At 43.0% G+C, this 24,249-nt stretch overlaps 1 protein-coding gene across 1 annotated transcript; it reads right to left on the bottom strand.

Moving 5' to 3' along the window:
• Positions 1 to 1,094: 1,094 nt before the first annotated feature.
• On the bottom strand, positions 1,095 to 18,984 carry LOC142216532 (uncharacterized). The gene is given in 7 exon segments (XM_075284406.1): positions 1,095 to 1,182; positions 3,997 to 4,034; positions 4,036 to 4,135; positions 7,089 to 7,195; positions 14,440 to 14,653; positions 14,740 to 14,903; positions 18,840 to 18,984. Coding segments are annotated over 7 exon segments (822 nt in total). The 5' UTR covers positions 18,951 to 18,984.
• Between the last annotated feature and the right edge of the window lie 5,265 nt (positions 18,985 to 24,249).

Here is a 24,249-nt window from a genome sequence, read left to right on the forward strand (position 1 = left end):
AAAAAAAACAAAAACAAAACAAGAACAACCTATTTTTTATTTCACATCAGCTCCTGTCACGGTACATTTTTTCTGGCTTTTTACTTTTTTTTAACCCCTACACACACCAGGACGTACATGTACATCCTGATAGATGTGACTAACTATGACATCGAGCACACTTGCTGCCAGGACTGTGTTTAAGGGGGCGTTCACACTACCATCAGTGTCCGACAGGTAGTATCCGCTCCTAGTGTCCGCTCAAAATCTCTCACGGACATTAGGAGCTGTGTCCGTGACACCTGTCATTTATTTAAATGGGCATCGGGTGCGTTCTTTTGCACTCCGTGCCCTTCCTTCCTTGTCCACAAGTGAAGATGTCCGACTTCTCAAGTGGACAGAAAAACCCTACATGTAGATTTTTTCTGTCCGCTTGAAAAGTCGGACATCTTCACTTGCGGACAGGGAAGGAAGGGCACGGAGTGCAAAAGAACGCACCCGATGCCCATTTAAATAAAAGACAAGTGTCACGGACACAGCTCCTAATGTCCGTGAGAGATTTTGAGTGGACACTAGGAGCGGACACTACCTGTCGGACACCGACGGTAGTGTGAACGCCCCCTTACATGGCAGAAATACAGCTGTATTGCTTGTGATCACACAGGACTCTGGGCACAGGCATTTAACCACTCAGATACCGTGGTCAATGTCATGGCTGCTATGGGATGCGAGATCTTAGGGGGCTTGGCGTGCCACTGCTGGTTTTTTTGGGTTTTTTAAACATAGGCCCCAACGGGTAACAGGCCCGGTTTATAAATATGTTCTTAAAGAGTTGGCTTTAATTTTATTTAGTCAAATTACAATAAAAAAACATTGTAAAAAACTGCAGAATAGACAATAGTATTGGTGGCAACAGGTTTATTTAATTTGGTTTATTTAACATATAAAAGATACGGTAGTTACAAAGAAATAAGGATCTAGAATCCTATCCACTTTGCCTGAACTGTAAAATGCCGCAATTTTTCCTGTGGTGTTTCTGCCGTGGGCAAATTGCAGCGTATCCGTCCCGAGGGGCCCCTGCTATAGCCCTCTATAATGCCCCTCTAGTTTCCATCTTAATGTTTGCAAGCCAGGACACAGTAGTGCATGAAATGTGCAGTTAGCCGGGCAGAATCGGCCTCTTCTCCAAGTATCTCCCGGAATCTGTAACAATAATTTATATAAGTCACTTATTTTATAAGACTGTTACATGCTGTTTAATCTTTCTATTGTGATATATTGTTGGTCCTTCCTTTATCTCTCTAGAATTTATTTGGTACATAGTATTGCAGACTTGGATAACTTTACTTGATATTTACATCGGCAAACTCAAAGGCTTTAAAAGAGGACTCTACGTGTTTTGGGGTCTCGTAAAAAGAAGTGCTAAATCTGTACTTCCTTATCTTAACTCAAATTATTCTCTTCTATCCATCAACATGCAGGTCAAATAATGTTACCTATAGTGGTTTAGAAATGAGTACCGTATATACTCGAGTATAAGCCGACCCGAATATAAGCTGAGGCCCCTAATTTTACCACAAAAACTGGGAAAACTTATTGACTCGAGTAAAAGCCGAGGGGGGGAAATGCAGCAGCTACTGGAAAATTTAAAAAATTAAAATGGTCAGTGTTTTTGGGTGCAGTAGATGTTGGGTGATGGGAAAGGGGAGGGGGTGTTTTGGTTGTCTGTCTGCCCCTTCCCTGAGCTTGAGGACTGGGTTTTTTCTTCCCCCACTTGGAATTCAGTCTGGCTGTATATAGCGTATCTGCAGTGCTCCTATTAACCCCTTCCTGATGGAACAGGAGCACTGCAGATCCCCTATATTCAGTAGACCGGGCACTGTCAGACACAGGGATACCTAATGTGTATGTGTGTCACAGTCATTTTCTACTTTTGTATGTATTCTAGGGAAAGGAGGATTTAGAACTTTTATTTTTTTAAAAATCTTTTTTTTTTATTTGCACTATTTTATGGGAGATTCTATACATTGATATTGTGACTGGTCATAGACCCCCCCCTCCTAAAAAAAAAAAATATATTTTTTTTTTTTTTTTTTTTGCTGACTCGAGTATAAGCCAAAGGGGGCTTTTTCAGCACAAAAACTGGGCTGAAAAATTAGGCTTATACTCGAGTATATACGGTAATTCCTTATTTCTGTAATATTCTAGGTGATCTAGACCAACATAATTAAAGGGTTAATATTGATATCCATTATCCTTGATTTATATAAAATTGCATCCTATGGTAGTTATGGGTTACTATACATCATCCCTTGTAGTTTAATAGTTAATTCTAAAAAAAATAATTGTATAGTTATAGTTGTGAATCGGATTAACAAAAAGCAAATTCAGTTCCTGGTGAAAATCCAGCCATACCTATAAGGGTCCATTCACACAGAAGAAAATGTTGAGGAATTTGGTGTGGAATTTTCTGCTAGTGGAAAAAAAAAAAAGCTAGCAGCACCCACTGAAATCAATGGGAGGCTTTTTTTTCAGCATGGAAAATTCCACACCAAATTCCTCACCATTTTCCTCCATATGAATGGACCCTAAGATTACAGATGGCTGTCAAGCAGGTGTCTGAGCACTGAGGGGTCTCTAATGTGAACAATCCCAACCTTAACAGTCAGCTGACAGACACCTGACATATTCCGACACATTTTTATATTTTTATATTCATTGCTATGTAAGGGCTCTTTTTTAGCAGGGAAAGTTGTAGTTTCTAATAGCGTTTTGCGACTTTTATGACACTTTGATTTCTCTTTATTCAATTTTTTTGTGTAAGGGGAAACAATAAAAATGGCAGGTTTTTTTTATTGTGTTTAATTTTTTTTCACTTACCGTAATGTGATAAGTATTAGATTTTTATAGTTCAGGCATTTTTTCGAATATGGGGATTCCTAATTTGTTTATTTTAGGTGTAATCTAGACAAAGGGGGGGGGATGTCAAACTTTTAGATTTTTTATTTATTTTTTTTAGATATATTTTATTTATTTTTTTATCTTTTATTTTTGGACCCCCCCCCCCAGAGTATTTAAACCCCTGGTTGTCTGATCACCCATGCAACATACTTTAATACAACGGTATTGCAGTATATTGTGGAATTAAGTCACTTCTATTAGAATCTTAGCAATGACAAGAATGGGAGCCTTCACTAGACTCCTGGCTGACATAACAGACGATCACCTCCCACCAACAATATTCAAGTGGGCGGCTATCGGGTCCAATATGACGATGGTATTGAGCCACTGCATTTCGGTGCCTCGGTCGTAGCACTCTCCATACTTGCTTAGGGTTCGTACACGGAGTTAGCGCGAGTGTATTTTAGTATAATACACGTGTAAAAATAACACTTCCATTGACTTCAATGAAATCTTTTATACGTGTAAAAAAAGCTAAAATACGCTCGCGTTAAGTCCGTGTGCACGAGCACTTAGAAATACCATGACATACAGATATATTATGTGTTACTAAGGGATTAAAGTAAAAAGAACAATTTTTGATGTGGTCCAAAAATTGTGACTGTTATCTTAAATTTTACACCACCAACAGAGTAAACGGTATAATAAATTTCTCCCTTCTGTTTCTATATTGCATGTGTCTTGCATACTCGAGCAAAAAAAAATCTAAATTCCCTATATCAGTAGTGACAAGTAGTTACAATAACTGTAAGGGCCCCTTCACACGGCGTAAGCGCGCCGCTCATTCAGACACGTATACACGTGTCCGATCGCGACGCTTCAAAACAGAGCCCATTGATTTCAATGGGAAGCGCGCGTATATGCCGATATATGCGCGCTTCCCATTGAAATCAATGGGCTCTGTTTTGAAGCGCCGAGCTCGGACACATGTATACATGTCTAAATGAGTGGCGTGCTTACACTGTGTGAAGGGGCCCTAAGTAACCAGTAACATGGGATAGGCAGGAAAAAATGAAAATGGAGGTCATGAAAGCATATATCCTATGTATACTGTACCTGTTTTCAGTCTGTATAAGAAATTGTTCTGCTTTTTTTCATATCTTTCTCTTTGAATGTCTGAAACAAAACCACTGACTGGATAAGTCCAATAATTTCAGGAATGGACATCTCAATCTTGACTGGTATATCTGTGACCCTGGAAAATATAGTCTGGTGATTTATTTAGAAGATAATTTTATTTGTATATTATCTGAAAAATTGCACAAAATACTCTCAAAAAATCCACATAGCAATTAACAGGCATATACATTGATGAGAACAAGAGAATGGGAAATGGTTACTAAGCAAAATGTGGCAAAATTCAGACAAGGGAGTTTCCACCAAGTATATGCTAACCACTTGAACATGAGGTGCTACACTGTTTCTGTAACTCTAATCAAGTCTATGGGCGTTATGGAAACAGTGTACCCATTTCTAGAAATCACAACCATCGAGAACATTCTGGATTTCACAGTCAACAAGTTTGCTAGTGAGGTAAATGCTTGAGGATGGAAACTTGGAATGGGATGGATTTCCTTTTTAGAGATAGATTCGGGTCTCAAAGGTGGATGCTGTGTTTATGCTATAAATATCTTTTTTGGGGCAAAATGCTTTACCTCTTGACAGATGCTGATAAATTCTGCTTGGACTGAGTGGTCATTGTAAACTGTGACCAAACTGAGCATGCATGTGCATTGGGAAATTAAGAAAAATAGTTGTTGACTGACATGTATTGAAGTTTTTTGGCACCTTGAAAGGGTTATCCATCTTTATGAAACTGATTCCCTATCCTTAAGGCTGAGCCCCCCCATGGGTTGTAAACATCAAGAGAAAAATTGCGACGTTTTACAGTAAGATTAGATACACAAGTCAGCAAATAGTATCACACACCAGAGGATTAGATACATGTATCTTCACACAGTACCACACGCGGGCCGGAGGATTAGATATGCGCATCTGCACACAATACCACATGCCGGAGGATTGTATACGCTCCACTGCACACAATACCATACGCCGGAGGATTAGATACGCGCCACTGCACACAATACCACATACTGGAGAGTTAGATACGCACGTCTGCACACAGTACCACAGGCTGACCAGAGGATTAGATATGTACATATGCACACAGAACCACACGCTGGAGAATTAGATATGCACATCTTTACACAATACCACATGCCAGAGGATTAGATACGCACCACTGCACACAATACTACACGCAGGAGGATTACATACACACATCTGCACACAGTTCCACATGCCACAGGATTAGATATGTGCTACTGCACACAATACCACACGCCGGAGGATTGGATACGCGTCAATGCACACAGTTACACAAGCCACAGGATTAGATACATGAGTCTGCACACATTTCCACCTCGCACCTCAACACACCTCATACGCACCTCAACACATTGTACCACATGCCAGAGGATTAGATACGCACGTCTTCACACAGTTTTACACGCCGGAGGATTAGATATGCCCATCTTCGCACAGTTCCACACGCTGGAGGATTAGATATGCACGTCTTTACACAATACCACACAATGGAGGATTATATATGTGCCGCTGTAAACAATACCACACGTTGGAGGAATAGATACGCACTACTGCACACAATACAACACGGGGAAGGTTAGATACATGTGTCTGCATACAGTACCACATGCCAGATGATTAGATACGCATGTCAGCACACAGCACCACACGCCGGAGTTTTAGATACCTACGTCTATACACAGTTACACAGTAGATACGTATGTCTTTACACAATATCACACTACGGAAGATTAGATACGCGCCACTGCACACAATACCAAATGCCAAAGGATTAGATACATGCTATTGCACACAATACCACACAGGGAAGGTTAGATACACGCGTCTGCACACAGTACTACTCACTGGAGGATTAGATACGCATGTCTGCACACAGTACCACAAGCCGGAGGATTAGATACGCACGTATGCACAAAGTACCAAGCACCAGAGGATTAGATACACGCGTCTTCACACAATACCACACGCCAGAGGATTAGATACGCACCACTGCACACAATACCACACGTCGGAAGATTAGATACATGGCTATGCAAAGAGTACCACATGTTAGAGTTTTACTCCAGGTTTCCATAGCAACCCAGCCATTTTTCTTCTCTGCTTTATGCCAGCATTAAAGGGACAGGGTGCTGTGGATGACACTGTTACTCAAGATCACATACACACAGCTTTACCTCAGATCTCCATAACAACCGATCGCAGGTTTTTCACTGATATCCGAAATGAGATGCTTATAAACACACACACAAACTATATACAAAATACACCAGTGCAAAACTGGACAATTCTTATGGGGCCAATTCACAAACAAAAAATGAAATATACCCGTGCGAAGCCGGGTCCTCCTGCTAGTCTCTCTATATTATAAAAATGAATTTCTGTCTGTCTGTCTGTCTGTTCACTAAGAGTTGCTTACCTAAAGGGGTTAATGGGGAATCTGTCACCAAAACAGAGCATATAAACCTAAATCTGCAGATCTAATTGCAGGACTGGGTTGATAGTTGGGTTCTGATGACAGACTCCTTTTACCCTTTACCTCCTTAAGGCCCATTCACACTACGGATACGCTGACTGATTCTGAACGTTAAAACACGTTCAGAATCAGCGCGTATAAAGCAGATCCCATTCATTTCAATGGGAGCCGGCATACGAGCACTCCCCATTGAAATGAATTTGCTGCTTTTTTCTCTATGAGCGTTCCCATTGAAGTGAAGGCTCACTCAGCTCATTCCGAGCCATACACGCAAGTGCTTCCCATTCACTTCAATGGGAGCGCTCGTAGAGAAAGAAGCAGCCCTCATTTCAATCGGGAGCGCTCGTATGCCGGCTCCCATTGAAATGAATGGGATCTGCTTTATACGCGCTGATTCTGAACGTGTTTTAACGTTCAGAATTAGTCAGCTTATCTGTAGTGTGAATGGGCACTTATACACAAATTTTCTGTTACTCCATTTCATTTTTTGGGAACTGCTGGAGATGACTGACATGTTCACATTAGAGCTGAGCGCTATAGCAGACATCAAATACGTAAAGCTTACCATTCCTTGTCCTGTAGTGGAATAGCCTCATATATGGTTTTATATTGGCCAAACATATGTTCCAGGATTTTGCGATTAATATTATATTGGTACAAAGTATCCAACACCTGCAAAAAAAAAAAAAAAATCATGAATAAAATAATATATATTAATGGTTTTGATCAAGTTTGGACTGTCCTTCAACCCTAGTACAGTCCCTTAACATTATAGGTCCCCAAAAGCTAAAATAAAGGATTACCCAAATTGGTGCTGACGTTAGACCCAACCACAAGCCAGCTACTCTATAAGTATGCAGTCAGTGTTTGCATTTATTGTACTGCAAACGGTTAATAACTTTATTATCAGTCCATATACAGTGTTGGCCAAAAGTATTGGCACCCCTGCAATTCTGTCAGATAATACTCATTTTCTTCCAGAAAATGATTGCAAGCACAAATTTTTGGTATTATTATCTTCATTTAATTTGTCTTCAATGGAAAACCACAAAAAGAATTGTCAAAAAGCCAAATTGGATATAATTACACACCAAACATAAAAAAGGGGGTGGACAAAAGTATTAGTACTGTTTGAAAAATCATGTGATGCTTCTCTAATTTGTGTAATTAACAGCAACTGTTACTTACCTGAGGCACCTAACAGGTGGTGGCAATAACTAAATAAATAAATAAACTAAACTAAATAATAACCTCTGTCCTGTGTCCTTGTTTGTACCACATTAAGCATGGAGAAAAGAAAGAAGACCAAAGAACTGTCTGAGGACTTGAGAAGCAAAATTGTGAGGAAGCATGAGCAATCTCAAGGCTACAAGTCCATCTCCAAAGACCTGAATGTTCCTGTGTCCTGTCATCAAGAAGTTTAAACCCATGGCACTGTGGCTAACCTCCCTAGATGTGGACAGAAAAGAAAAATTGACGAGAGATTTCAACGCAAGATTGTGAAGATGGTGGATAAAGAATCTTGACTAACATCCAAACAAGTTCAAGCTGCCCTGCAGTCCGAGGGTACAACAGTGTCACCCTGTACTATCCATCAGCGTCTGAATGAAAAAGGACTGTATGGTAGGAGACCCAGGAAGACCCCATTTCTTACCCAGAGACATAAAAAAGCCAGGCTGGAGTTTGCCAAAACTTACCTGAGAAAGCCAAAAACATTTTGGAAGAATGTTGTAACATCTCTGCCTGTTCAGGCCTCTGCGCCACCCTCTGCTCGCCTGCTGCGGCGCAGGAGGCGTGTGCAGTTTGAGAATCTGCTTAAAGTTTTTAGTTGCACTGTGTGAACACGGCTCTAGTCCTTAATTGGATTTGCACCACACCCGTCTTCTGCCAAGGTTGCCTCTGTCCATTAAGTGGTTAATCTGGCCTTGCCCTTTGATTGACAGCTGCCTTTCTGTGAACTCCATGGGCGGGTTCTTCCTCCCTATTTAGCCTTGGTTCCCATTCACACCAGTGCTTGTTATTGCCGTGCGCATACCTGCTCTTACGTTCCCTGTTTGCTTATACTATTATACTTGACCTTTGGCTTTTCCTCACTGACTTCTCTTTTTGGACTCCGATTTGGTACTGTATTGCCCAACTGCTACTGACCCTTGGCTAAGTTGACTTCCCATTGTTGTTGTTCGTCTTGTCTGCGTTTTGTGTGTCACATACTAAGGGAGGGAACGTCTTCGTGGTTGCCGCCTATTACGTAGGATAGGGCTTGGCAATAGGAAGGGAGAGCGGGGGGCATAAGCTTAGGGCTCACTGTCTCTTGTGTCCCCGTTCCAGGGTTCCCTAACATAATAACAAGCCCAAAAACCTACATCCATTGCTTCCCTACAGACAGCATGGATCCCATTCAGTGCTTTGCAGCCAAGTTGGAGGGATTGACAGGCCTGGTAGCTGAGCTAGCTAAACAGGTTCAGACCCTAACTGAGGCTGCTGCATCATCCCCAGCTGTTTTGGCACCTTACAAGGTCAAGATGTTACTCCCTGATCGTTTCTCAGGGGACCGTGAAAAATTTGAGACGTTCAGGGAGTCTTGTCGCTTGTATTTTCGGATTAATCCACATGTGACTCAGGCCCAAATGGTGGGAGTGGTTATATCTCTGCTACAGGGGGATCCACAAGCTTGGGCCCTTAAACTCCCTGCTGAGGCTGATGAGTGGTCTGATGTGGAAAAATTTTTAAGTCTCTGGGCTCTATCTATGCTGAGCCAGACCACATTGCGCTTGCGGAATCTCAACTCCTCACCATGCGGCAGGGAAAACGCTCTGCAGAGGAGTATTGCGCAGAGTTCCGTAAGTACAGTATAACTGCAGGTTGGTGTGAGTCAGCTCTAAAGGCTCACTTTAAAAAAGGTTTGTGTGACCGTGTTAAGGAGCTCTGGGTTGGTCACCCAGATCCCCCGACACTTGAGAAAGCCATGACTTTGGCGGTCCGTATTGACCGCAAGATCAGAGAAAATTTAAAAGAGAGAGTAGGGTCTGTTGCCTCCAAGTTTTCTGTCTCTTCCTCTCTCTCCTCTGAAAAACCTACCTTTCCTCCCGTCACTTCTGGTGAGGAACCCATGCAACTGGGAGCTATGGACGCCAAGACACGACGAGAGCATCGTCTCAGGAATAACCTGTGCCTGTACTGTGGTTCCTCTGGTCATGTCATCCGAGACTGCTCTATCAGACCCTGGTCACCTGCGCAAAAACTTCAGTGCCTGAGTGGTAATCAGAAGAACCACTCAGGCAACCAGGTATTTGGTGGGAATAACAATAAGATGTTGTTATCTGTGTCTTTGTCCTCTGGGGACAGATCTGTTTCTGGCAAGGCCCTAGTTGACTCTGGGTCTGCAGCAAATTTTGTTAAATATTCAGTTGTTGCATCTTTGGGCATTGAGCTTTTGCCACTGGACTCGCCTTTGTCTGTTACTGGAGCGGATTCTACTCCACTGGCCAGGGGTAAAGTCAGGTTTAAAACCCCCTTGATCTCTTTGCAAGTGGGTTCTACACATTCAGAGGTCATAAGCCTTTTTGTTATGGAGAATCTCTCTGCTGATGTTATTTTGGGGTTCCCCTGGCTGAAGCTCCATAACCCTATTTTGGATTGGGGTAAAAAGGAGTTGGTAAAGTGGGGAGATCAGTGCTCATCCCACTCTATTGCTTTACATTCTGTAGATTGTGTCACTGTGGAGAAGGTCTCAGCTACTAAAAGTTGGGAGCGCCCCTCCGGTATTAAAACCTGGTGGTATCAGAAACGCCGGATGAATAAAAAATGTTTGCCTGGTTCTCAAGCGTCTGTGGTTCAAGCAGAACCAAAATACAAGGCAGGGAAAACTCAGAATCCCTCTAGAACTGGTTTGTCTGGTGAGGGTCCGGTGGCCCCTCATAAAAGGGGGGGGTACTGTAACATCTCTGCCTGTTCAGGCCTCTGCGCCACCCTCTGCTCGCGTGCTGCGGCGCAGGAGGCGTGTGCAGTTTGAGAATCTGCTTAAAGTTTTTAGTTGCACTGTGTGAACACAGCTCTAGTCCTTAATTGGATTTGCACCACACCCGTCTTCTGCCAAGGTTGCCTCTGTCCATTAAGTGGTTAATCTGGCCTTGCCCTTTGATTGACAGCTGCCTTTCTGTGAACTCCATGGGCGGGTTCTTCCTCCCTATTTAGCCTTGGTTCCCATTCACACCAGTGCTTGTTATTGCCGTGCGCATACCTGCTCTTACGTTCCCTGTTTGCTTATACTATTATACTTGACCTTTGGCTTTTCCTCACTGACTTCTCTTTTTGGACTCCGATTTGGTACTGTATTGCCCAACTGCTACTGACCCTTGGCTAAGTTGACTTCCCATTGTTGTTGTTCGTCTTGTCTGCGTTTTGTGTGTCACATACTAAGGGAGGGAACGTCTTCGTGGTTGCCGCCTATTACGTAGGATAGGGCCTGGCAATAGGAAGGGAGAGCGGAGGGCATAAGCTTAGGGCTCACTGTCTCTTGTGTCCCCGTTCCAGGGTTCCCTAACAAATGTTCTCTGGTCAGATGAGACAAAAGTAGAGATTTTTGGGAAAAGGCCTCAACATAGAGTTTACAGGAAAAAAAGAGGCCTTCAAAGAAAAGAAAACGGTCCGTACAGTCAAACATGGCGGAGGTTCCCTGATGTTTTGGGGTTGCTTTGCTGCCTCTGGCACTGGACTGCTTGACCGTGTGCATGGCATTATGAAGTCTGAAGACTACCAACACATTTTGCAGCATAATGTAAGGCCCAGTGTGAGAAAGCTGGGTCTCCCTCAGAGGTCAGGGGTCTTCCAGCAGGACAATGACCCAAAACACACTTCAAAAAGCACTAGAAAATGGTTTGAGAGAAAGCACTGGAGACTTGTAAAGTGGCAGCAATGAGTCCAGCCCTGAATCCCATAGGACACCTGTGGAGAGATCTCTTGGTGGCAGTTTGGAGAAGGCCTCCTTCACATCTCAGGGACCTGGAGCAGTTTGCCAAAGAAGAATGGTCTAAAATTCCAGCAGAGCCTTGTAAGAAACTCATTGCTGGTTACCGGAAGTGGTTGTGTGCAGTTATTGTGTCTAAAGGTTGTGCTACCAAGTATTAGGCTGAGGGAACCAATACTTTTGTCCGGCCCATTTTTGGAGTTTTGTGTAAAATGATCAATGATTTGACTTTTTTTTTTCATTCTCTTTTGTGTTTTTTCATTGCAAACAAAATAAATGAAGATATTAATACCAAAGAGTTTGTGCTTGCAATCATTTTCTGGAAGAAACTGAGTATTATCTGACAGAATTGCAGGGGGGCCAATACTTTTGGCCAACACTGTAGCTCTTTGAGCACAGGAGTTACATTTTTCAATAGCACAATTTTGGGGTGCTTCTACAGTATAGTAGGGAATTTTTGTATATTGTTTTATATTTTTAATATTTATTTTTATTTGTTTTACCTTTTTTGTCCTAGTAAGGGAATAGACTACATAATTCTAATAATAAACCGCAATACTAGTTTATAGCAACATATTATTGCAGTCAGCATAATGCTGCTAGCCAACCTATTAGGTTCTGCCTCAACACATCAGCACCCCCAAACTGTGACACGGGAGTGGCAGGTGAGCAGACACTAACTCATTACATCTTACTGTTAATAGACACTATGGCATCTAAGTGGTTAAATACTCACAATCGAAGGTAACTCCTATTAGTATTGTTGCAGCAGAGTGTAAGTTGTATGTCGCAGCTGAAAACTTTAACTTATCACCCATTCTGAGAGTAGATAAGTGTCTGATCAGCAGGGGTTTGACTACTGAAGCCCCACAGATCAAAAAAATGGTAATCCTGTGCCCACCTGTCAGCACTTGTAACCAGGGCCATTGGTGGGGGGGAGGCAAACTGGTCAATTGCCCAGGACCCTCATCCCTAAGGGAGCCCCTGGGATTCAGAAAATCAAGCTGATGGCTTGAATCCTGGGAGCTCCACGGGTGTATCAGCCTGCTGTGCTGTGCTTGCCAATATTCCTTAATTCTATGACAGAGCAGGTAGCTGAAAAATCCCTGCTCTACCATAGAGAATTGCTGGTAACGCACAGGACATCATGGTGCAGGTGGTATGATGACGTTACTGAATTGTCCCACCTATGCCGCTACTACAGGGAGAGTCCTCGGCAGCTCTGCTCATCATGGGGGTGCGGTAAGGTGAGTACAAGATTTATTGTTTTCTTGTAAGGGAAAGGGATTAGTTGCACTTGTTTTGTTTGTGTGGCTGGTAGTAAGCCACATGTATAGTTAGGTTAACATTTCTGTTTAGTTAGACGCTCAGACGAGCAGGGTTTTATTTTATTTTTGCCTGAAGTTAAGGCTGTATTTTGTTTTGCTCATTTTGTGCCTGAAGTCAAGGTTTATTTATTTGCCTGTTTTTTTCTAAACCAGTTTTCTGCATATTTTGTGTCTCTTTCTTTGACTGTTTGGGCCAGCACCACTGCTTCTTCCAAGCTAACTTCCCCACAGGGGGTATTATTGTTAAGAGGACTATTATTTATGAGAGGGATAATATTGATAATGAGGACAATTATTTATAAGGTGAACTATTATTTATGAGAGGGCTATTATTTAAAAGGGAGACTATTTGTATTGGAGCACTATTTATGACTGGGGTTATTAATAGAGATGAGAGAGTAGTATTCGATCGAGTAGGTATTCGATCGAATACTATGGTATTCGAAATACTCGTACTCGATCGAGTACCACTCGCTATTCGAATGGAAAAGTTCGATGCAGAACCAGCATTGATTGTGATGCTATACAGTTGGTCAATCAACGCTGGTTCTTCTCCTACCTTTAGAAGTCTTCTCCGTGCAGCTTCCCCGCGGCGTCTTCCGGCTCCACTTGTAGTGCAGGCATGCGCAATCGGCTCTGCCCAGGCCCGATGAATGGCAGAGTGAATTCAGAGCCGGAAGACGCCGCGGGGATGCTGCACGGAGAAGACTTCTCGGAGGATCCAGCCCGACCCTCACTCGTGGACTTGGTAAGTGTAATTTGATCAAATGTTGCCTACCCCTGAAACGAGCATTTTTCCCCCATAGAGTATAATAGGGTTCGATATTCGATTTGAGTAGTCGAATATTGAGGGGCTACTCGAAACGAATATCGAATCTCGAACATTTTACTGTTCGCTCATCTCTAGTTATTAATGATAAGGGGAACAATTGGGGCACTGTTTATAAACAGGAAGTATTATTTATAATGAGGCGTTATATTAACTGGTGAGAGGGCACAAAGGCCTATAAGGCAGTGCAAAGATGGTTATTTGAATTGTGTGGTGGTTGTTACTGTTTTGGGAGGCAGAAAGTGGACATTATTAAAGGGGCATTGTTGGTATATCAGCATTTCAGGCCCTGCTTTTAATTTTGACCAGGGCCACATTTTGTCTAAAACCAGCCCTGCTTGTAACCCCCTGTTTGACTGCAGTGGTGCTCAAGACCTTCATTCTAATAGTCTGTGGGAGTCGAGGGATCAGACCCCACAGATCTGACACTGTTATTCCTGATGGAATTTTCTCATCAGAATTATAGTATCCAAAATGAAAGGTACTATCGGCATTATGACTAAGGCTGTGTTCACATCAGTGCTGGAACTACGTTCAGGGATTCTTTTTCCCTTTCCACTTGTAAAATGTGGAGAGAAAAGCCTTGCAAGAAGCACTTTTCTCTCCATATTTTTTGCCCTTCTCAGCCGGGAACCTGGTAGACTCTATTATAATCTATGGAGTCCATGGGTTTTCCCGGGTAACTGCTTTTTTAAGCGGATTAGGCTTCTGTTCGGAGGGTCTCCGAGCGAACCTCCCAAACAGAAACCTGGACGCAAGTGTGAACCTAGCATCATTTTCACCAGTTTGTTACCTCTGACATTACTACATTTAGGTCATGTGATAAGTCCTTGTATTCAAGCTCAGTGACTGGATAAAAAGCATGCGCAGCAAAGCATCCTTTAGTCTTCAGTACTCGGACTGCTTCACTGGCAAATTTATCTACTGTGAACCAATGAGCAGCAAGAGCAGCAGTCACCAGGTCCACAGAAGCATCTTCCAGGGGCAACTTCTCAGCCGGGGCCACCCTATAGATGAAGAAAGAGGATTGCCAGTGTGACTTATGGCATCTATTATATCAAAAGAACTGATCTAAATCCTGTACAGTACTCACATGTACGACACATTGTTTGCTAAAGTATTTTGTTTAGCCAGATTTATTTGGGATTCACTATGGTCTATTCCCAGGACCTTCTTGAAGTGAGGAGCTAGAGGTAAAGTGTAACGTCCAGTCCCACAGCCGACATCCACCGCCATTTCTAGTGGTTGTCCACTTGTCTAAAGAGAAGATGAGAGTACATTTATGGATCAATATTAGAGTTGAGCGAACACTGTTTGGAACAGCCGTTCCGATAGCACGCTCACAGCAGGCTCCCATAGAAATGAATGGAAGCGGCCGGCACGCGGGGGGTTAAGCGGCCGGCTGCCGGCAAAGTCTGCGTGCCAAGTGCTTCCATTCATTTCTATGGGAGCGTGCTGTTCGGATCGGCTGATCCGAACAGTGTTCGCTCATCTCTAATCAATATATTTTCCAGATAAATTATTTGTTACACTGACATGACAAATGGTAGATACATACAGGTATCATTTGGTTTCTGTGTTTTTTGTCTACTTAGTTGCATGAATGGCATTCCGCACTGACTGTCAGAAACTCCCTTCTGACAGTGAAGAGCTACGGTATCGGCGCCAATAGCTCTTCACCGGGGGCACCAATGGTAAAGCCGAAAGTGCGCCGAATTCAGTGCACTGTCAGCTCTCTAGTGGTGTATTAAACTGCATGTGTCCCAGGAGTTGAAAGGTCCTCTTTAACATCTCAAATATACTGTACATCACCCTATAAGGCTAAGGCCTAACACAGCGTCCTGCAGCAAAAAAGCGCTGCAGGAAAACCCCCGGAGCCAACACACCAGTTTTTCCTGCAGCGCTTTTTGAAGAAACTCCACAGCGGTTTCCTCTATGGACTTTCTGCCTCCTTTATACCTATAGGTACACTGTAGGTGTTTCTGTAGGTATAAATGACATGCTGCGATTTCTAAAAACTGCAAAAGTTACCTACACACTCACACATATACATATTAAAGGGGTTGTCCAGGCTTAAAGGGGTATTCTCATCTATATAATTATTTTTTAATTTGTAGATGATGAAAAGTTAAACATTTTTGCAAATGTAAGTAATTAAAAATTCTGCAGAGTTTGAAAGATTTTCTCTAACTTTCTTAGGGGGCGTTCACACTACCGTCTCTGTCCGACAGGTAGTGTCCGCTCCTAGTGTCCGCTCAAAATCTGGCACGGACATTAGGAGCGGACATTAGCTGTGTCCGTGACACCTGTCATTTATTTAAATGGGCATCGGGTGCGTTCTTTTGCGCTCCGTGCCCTTCCTTCACTGTCTGCATGTAATGATGTCCGACTTTTCAAGTGGACAGAAAAACCCTACATGCCAGGAACAACATTTGCAAGGAGTTTGTATGTTCTCGTCGTGTTTGTGTGGATTTCCTCCCATTCTACAAAAAAGACATACTGATAGGGAAAAAAAAAAGTACATTGTGATCCCTATATGGGGCTCGCAATCTACATAAAAAAAAATAGAAAGTGTGTTTTGCTCAGTAAGGGCTAATCCTTAAAGGGGCTGTCCAGGGATTACAGGTTTCTACAAGGAGGCCGGTGAAAGAAAAAAATAAAACCCACTCTCACTTGTCCCTGATTCTCCTACCCCTGTTCGCTCCAGCGGTGCCCCGGAGTTTTTTCAGTCCTCGCCACATGTAACTGATGAAGTCAATCATCTGCCTCAGCAGCCTAAGGGAAGGAACCGTGATATCACTTACATATGTCACCTATGATGTCACATGTCCTTTCCTTAAGCCGCTGATTGGCCTCAGCAGTCATGTGTGGCGATGACATCTGCCAGAACAACGCTGGTTCACATCTGTGTTTGGTATTCCTTTTCGGGAAGTCCACTTGGGGTCCCCCGAACAGAAACCAATACACATTAAAAAGCGATGAGCAATGAGACCACAAGGACCCCATGGACTATAATGGGGTCCATGTGTTTATCATGCAGTGTCCACATGAATCGTGTGGTGAGAAAAGTGCTGCAAGCACTCCTTTTCTCTCCGGGTGATTTGTGTGGACATCACGCGGAAAACACACGGACCCCATTATAATCTATGGGGTCCGTGTGGTTTCATTGCTCACCGCTTTTTAATGCGTATAGGTTTCTGTTCTGGGGAACTCCAAGCGGATGTGGTACTGTGTGCAGATGTGTGTTTCTAATCCTCTCGCGTATGGAACTGTGTGCAGATGTGCATATCCAATCCTCTGGCGTGTGGTACTGTGTGCAGATGCGCATATCTAATCCTCCTCCGTGTGGTACTGTGTGTAGATGCACGTATCTAATCCTCTGGCGGTGGTACTATGTGAAGACATGCGTATCTAATCCTCCAGCGTGTTGAACTGTGTGCAGATGTGTGTATCTAATCCTCCCTTGTGTGATATTGTGTGAAGAGGTGCGTATCTAATCCTCCCCTGTGTGGTACTTTGTGCAGACACACGTATTTAATCCTTCAGCGTGTGGAACTGTGTGCAGACGCGCATATCTAATCCTCGGTCGTGTGGCACTGTATGCAGACTCACGTATCTAATCCTCCCCTGTGTGGTATTGTGTGAAGAGGCGCGTATCTAATCCTACGGCGTGTGGAACTGTATGTAGACACGTGTATCTAATCCTACGGCATGTGGTACTGTGTGCAGATGGGCATATCTAATCCTCTGGCGTGTGGTACTGTGTGCAGACGCACGTATCTAATCCTCCCCTGTGTGGTACTGTGTGCTGAGACGCGTATCTAATTCTCTGGCTTATGGTACTGTGTGCAGAGGCATGTATCTAATCCTCGGTCGTGTGGTACTGGGTGCAGACACACGGATTTAATCCTCCCCTGTGTGGTATTGTGTGAAGAGGCGCGTATCTAATCCTACAGCGTGTGGAACTGTGTGTAGACGCGCGTATCTAATCCTACGGCATGTGGTACTGTGTGCAGACGCGTGTATCTAATCCTATGGTGTGTACAACTTTGTGCAGATGTGCATATGTAATCCTCTGGAGTGTGGAACTGTGTGTAGATGCGCGTATCTAATACTATGGCATCTGGTACTGTGTGCAGACGTGCATATCTTATGCTCTGGTGTGTGGAACTGTGTGCAGATGCGTGTATCCAATCCCCGGCGTGTGGTACTGTGTGGTGACCTGTGTATCTAATCCTCTGATGCGTGTATCTCAGTTTGGATAGCAGTGTCGTATTGTGCATGTGAAGTGACCGTGTGTATTGCAGTCGGAATATGAGTGAAAGACTTGCAGGTTTGTATTGGCTAAGGGGGGGGCATTGTGTTCGGAGTGCTGTATCTCAGCAACGGTATGTCCGAGCGAGTTGGAATCTTGTCTTAAACCTTCCCGGATACCTGAAGTATCTCTGTACCAAATTTGAAGATCGGTACAGTCGTTTGGTTTGCATTAGAGAACAGACAGACGGACAAACAGACGGACAGACAAGAATTCATTTTTAGAATATAGAGAGATATTTACACACATACATTCATATACATACATACACATACACACACACACACACACACACACCTATCTACCATACAGGACTCACACAGTATATCAGACACTTTATACAAATATACACACATTAAATACACAAATCTACTTACATTTGGCTGAATTGCTGGGTGCACTGGGTATGGAGGCTCATGTGCAGCTCTGTCCTGTCTGGCAGTGGTGAAAGCTCTGCTTCATTGCAGCAGCTGGCAGACTTCCCCCTGAACACTCCGATCTGTGTGAGGGAGGGGCAGTGCAGGTCCTGCTACATAACGGCAGTGTATAGCGTAGGGAGCAGAAGACCCTGCGCCTGCTCATGGACCATGGTCGGATGGTCAGGAGCCCAATCGGGCCCCTGAAGAGCTCAATCAAGTCCCTGACAAGTGCATTTGGATAGGTTAAATGAAAACTAATAGTCAGGCTCGGGGCCCACCGGGGGATTCACCAGTTCCCCGGTGGGCCAATCCGACCCTGATGCTGCACCTCCGTTCTGTGCTGGGGCAGGCAAATGCTGGGGTGGGCAAGTGCCGGGGCCCCCAGAGGCTCTGTGGCTAATTCTGTGGGTAATTCCCTGTTAAACACAACTGGGCAATATGGCAGGAGTAGTCACTTACTTTATCTTTCACATACGATAAAACCAAATTCATGATTTCATTAGAAACTGGGATCATATACTTTTGATACACTGAAGAAAATGCCGTCTTCTTGAACAGTTGGACTGCCATGATGATATGAGCTTTGGCTGCTGCTAGTTATAATGAGAAAATCTGTCAAATACATAAAAACATTGGGGAAAATTTAGACTACACCCTAGACGAGACAGATGAGACTATTATGCACCATATTCATCACAGTGGCTGATGCAGGATGATAAATCTAGTTCCTCTTTAGACTGTGTAGTCAATTTTGGTTGCCATTGTTTCATTTGTGCAGGACTAGAAGACATGGCTACTTTCATCTTCTCAGGAAGTGATCTCATGTCCATTGGAGACCTGGCAATGCTACAGATCAATCCAATAAAATAAATGAGACTGAATGGTCAGGCGACCCACAGATGTGATGTCACTTCCAGAGAAACAAATCAGCCATGTAATTTGTCATATTGAGATGATAGTGTATGGTGTAGTGTATGGCGTTTGAACCTATAGGCTGCCAGTTAAAAGTTGGAAAAGCAATCAAAGTCCATGTCTATATTAGGCTTGCAAATATAGTGTAAGATGGAAAAATGATCAGAGTTCTTGCACTTCCTACAATGGTCCTTGGGTAACAGGTCCTGTTCTGCCAAAAAGCAGGCCTTAAGAAAACTGCAAGAGAAAGAAAGTCAGCTGCATGCACAGGCACAAGCTCGGGGCAAAAATACAATTCCTTTTTGCCCATTAGCAAAGCCAAATATGCTGATTTGCAAGTTTGAAGAAATTCTGTGGTCAGGCTGCACGGGACTTCTTCAGCAAACTTCCCTCTGGTGACAAGGTTAAGGATAGTATTTCTGAGAAACTTTAAAGACAAAATTTTTGAATGTTTTGTGACAATATATAAAACTTTCAACAAGAAATTTTGATAAGAAGTAGAGTTAGAAGTCTGCAAATATTAAAACTGACTTTACTTAAAATTTACCTTCATGGACCTTGATCGTTCTTCCATCTGACTATTCATATTTGAAATCTCAAATCAAAACAACTGGTGGGTATGGGGGGGGGGGGGAGTTGGGTTGGGACGTACAGAGATGAATGGGTATGGTGGGGGGTGTTAAGGAATTGCTAGGACAGCAATTCTCCAGTAGCTGCTGGAAACCCTGGGAAGGGGCACAAGAGACAGTGAGCCCTAAGCTGAAGCCCCCCACTGTCCCTTCTTGCTTGCCTAGTCATATCCTATGTAATAGGTGGCAACCTGGAGACGATCCCTTCCTATATACGTGACACACAAAACACAGACAAGACAAACAACAACTAATGGAAGTCAGCAAACCAAGGGCTCGGTAACAGTAGAGCAATGCAGTGCCAAATCGAAGTCCAAAAGAATAGTCAATAGAAAAAGCCAAGGTTGGGATTAAGAATACAAGTAACTAAACAGCAAGAGAAAGCCAGCAAGCACGAGGCAATAGCAAGCACCAATGTGAATGTGAGCCAAGACTAAATAGGGGAGGAAGAACCCACCCTGGAGTTGATAGGCAGATAGGCTGTCAATCACAGGGCAAGGCTAAACTTAACCACTTCATGAACAAAGGCAAACAAGGGCATGAATCAGTGCTATGTATAACCCCAATCATTTATATCCCCAATTTCAAGTTGGGGTTTTGAGGCAATCAGAAAAAATGGCAGAAAAAAAATGGCATCCATGTACAAGGGCAATGAGCAAGCCTGAAAGGGCATTGTTACACAGAGCACTAATAATGTTATCCATCGTTAACTAATACTGTATTTACAATGCCTTCAGCCTTCCGATATTACTAAACAGGTCAACTCCACCCCAACAACCTAAAATTCTATATTATAGCAGTTATTTTTAGCTTTCAACTTGAGAAATGGATAATACCATCTTTTTTTTTTCTCAATATGCCATTTATAAAAAAATTTCGAGGGCATAGTGGGGGAATTTATTATTGAGGAACACATTAGGGACATTATCTTAATCCGAGGGCACAACAGGGGCATTTTTCTAAATCAGGGGCTCTGTGTGAGCCTTTTCATTTCAGGGATATGGTAGGGGAATTTTTCTTATAACAGGGTCACAGTATGGGAACCTTTTCAATTGGGGCAGAATATGTTTTTTTATTCAGGGGACACAGTGTGTGAGGATCAAGTGGTGTAGGATGATTGATCAATACCTACTGTACTTTTCGGCTACATGCCACTTATCCCCACTTTCTGCAAAGTGAGAGGGACACAACCTTCGAAGTGAGAGACCTTGAGTTATCAATCGAGTACATCGCTACTTGCCTAGGTAAAGATGACAGCTTTGTCCAGTTTTGCATGTCCAAGGATTTAGGAGAACAATGAAGATCTGGAATTACAACAAGAGGTGCTCGGAGGCGAATCTCTTCATTGACAGATCATCTGATTGGAAGCATGACGCATAGTGTTATATTAGTGAGACCTCAAGGGAATGATAAACCAGTCCTACTACTGGAATTATGGTGTCAGGTGGCCTATTGTAGCAGCTGGACCCCTCAGGTACATTAACAATTTGGCATTGCATTGATTTGGTTGCGAAACCAAAGATACAGTCATTTCTCCCAAGTGTAACAGGAACAATTTTTCAACAGTATAAGGGCAGATCACAAGTTGCTTACGTTACTGTGAGCAGTCTGTGTGGACTGAATGTACTACCATGGCCTACAGCCAGTGCTTAAATTGGAAACATTTTTTAGGAGGAACTCCGGAGGCTTCCACCCTCCTACCTCCATAGACCATTACCCACCAAGTTGAGGACTTACCAGATTGCTTGATATTGAAGTTCTGGAGCAGGTTCTCATTTGCAGCATGCAGTTTCATTAGCTGGTCTCCTCCCAGAATGTAGCCACGACTGTACTTATGGCAGTGGATTAAATTTTAGCACTGGAGGGCCAACACTTTTAATGAAAATAAGTTCAAAGCATTCCATATTATTCATAGCACTGAATACACGTTCACATTCTGATGTAGACAAAGAAGAAGTTTATTTAACTCTTCAGGTTTCGTGTTTGTGTCCACAAAGTCTTGGAGCTGTAATGCTACCCCATTCTTTCTACCTAGCATATCCAATTAGATTTTCTTGAACATATAAAGTAATCAAATCCATGAAATTTTAAAATTACAACAAAAGCTGCATCGATTGCATTACTTGTTGTTTCAGTCAACTCTATTAGATCCCAAGGAATGATTGAACAGGAGTGTCTTCTAATGTAGGACAACGTAAGCATAACACTAAGATTTAAGACTAAGCTTTAAAAAAATAAAAGTTGTAAATCCCTCCTTTCCCTAGAATACAAAAGTAGAAAATGACTATGACACACACACACATTAGGTATCCCTGTGTCTGACAGTGCCCGGTCTACTGAATATAGGGGATCTGCAGTGCTCCTGTTCCATCAGGAAGGGGTTAATAGGAGCACTGCAGATCCCCTATATTCAACCAGGCTGAATTACAAGTGGGGGAAAAAAAAACAGTCCTCAAGCTCAGGGAAGGGGCAGACAGACACCCCAAACACCCCCTCCCCTTCCCCAGCACCAGCAACTACTGCACCCAAAAACTCCCACCATTTTAATTTTTGAAATTTTCCAGTAGCTGCTGCATTTCCCCCCCTCGGCTTATACTCGAGTCAATACGTTTTGCCAGTTTTTTGTGGTAAAATTAGGGGCCTCGGCTTATATTCGGGTCGGCTTATACTCGAGTATATACGGTAATTATATTATTGGCTATTTTCTTTCTCATTTCAGTGGGAATGTGATGAATTATATTGGTACAGCTGCCATTTTTATGAAGTACCCTTGTCTACAGGAAAGCAAGTAAAAGATCTCCCTAATTTTGCCAACTTGTATGCAGTTGTGAAAACCCTAACAGATGCATCTTGGTGGTTAACACATATTTTTGAAACATTAGGGTCAGTTCACGCAGAGTTTTTTGGCAGCGGATTTTGACGCAGAATCAACCTCAAAATCCGCTGCCAAAAATGGCTCCCGTTGACTTCAATGGGAGCTGCTGGCTTTTTTTTACCGCTAGCTAGTAGTGGAAAAAAAGAATCGACATGCCCTATCTTGCCATAGATTCCGCAACTAATTCAGCCGCGGTTTCTGCAGCTCGAGACACGCTTCTGTTTAGTCCCATTCATTTGGGCCTAAACTGGAGCGGAATGCCGCAATAGAATATCGATGCACTGCATCGGCATTCGGTCTCGGCTAGCCGTGCAGAATTTTGCACGGCAGAAACCATTTTCCGTCGTGTGAACGTACCCTTATTTTACTTTTTTTTTTTTTTTTTTTTCTCAGCAGTAGTCTTGATTTCTTCTGCCTTTTTGTGGGAAACTGAGAGTTTGTGTTCAAAAATCTTTTTCCTTCGATTGCCCTGCTGTGCTTTTGTATTGTTGCCATTATAGCTGAATTCACCTTCAACCCATTCCTTTGCTAATTTAACGTTAAGGAAGTTACCACGTGTTTGGCAGACTGCAGGCTTTCGATGTGTCCTCTAACCTAGGCATCTTGTGAGAAGTTCCTGCCTGATTCTCGCAAAGTTCATCGCTGGAAGTTTTTATTTTTTTTTACAAGCCACTTTTTTAAACTCATAATCACCTGCATATACAATATACAGTTGCATCAGTATCAGTTTTTTTTTTTGTCCCTCAGTCATTACAACTGATACCAAAACTGATGTGAAAATGCATCAGTTGTCATCTGGCTTTTTCACAAATTTCTACTTCAACACCATCAGTTATCAGTGTTTACCATCAGTTTTTACTATAAATTGGTGTATTCCATGTACAAGGGGTACAAGAGGGGTAAATGGGGGTGTAGGCTGTGTGTGAGTAAGAGGGGGGAATGGTGGTGCAGGCTGCGTGCGAGAGCAAGACTCAAGAGGATGATGTGGAGGGGTAGTGCCAATTTAAGCACTGCCCCATAGTAGCCCCTGCACAAAGTATTATGCCCCATAGTGGCACCTGTACAAAGTATTATGCCCCATAGTAGCCCCTGCACAAAGTATTATGCTCCATAGTGGCACCTGTACAAAGTATTATGCCCCATAGTGACCCCTGCACAGAGTATTATGCCCCATAGTGGCCCCTGCACAAAGTATTATGCCCCCTAAATGGTCACTGCAAAAAATATTATGCCCCATAGTGACTATGGGGCATAAGCACTGCAGTACACATATTTGTTCACTCACCCTGCTCTCTTTTGAAGTCCTTTTCAGTTATGAACACAGGAAGCATTAGTTCCCTCCAGTTGGCTGGAGGAACACATAGAACTGTCTTAAAAGATGAATATGTTACATTATTTTCAAACATTTCTTTACATTGCTATTCACAATGTTTTTGGGATATACACATCATAT

Source organism: Leptodactylus fuscus, chromosome 8 (assembly GCF_031893055.1).
Source record: "Leptodactylus fuscus isolate aLepFus1 chromosome 8, aLepFus1.hap2, whole genome shotgun sequence".
NCBI classification, from domain to species: Eukaryota; Metazoa; Chordata; class Amphibia; order Anura; family Leptodactylidae; genus Leptodactylus; species Leptodactylus fuscus.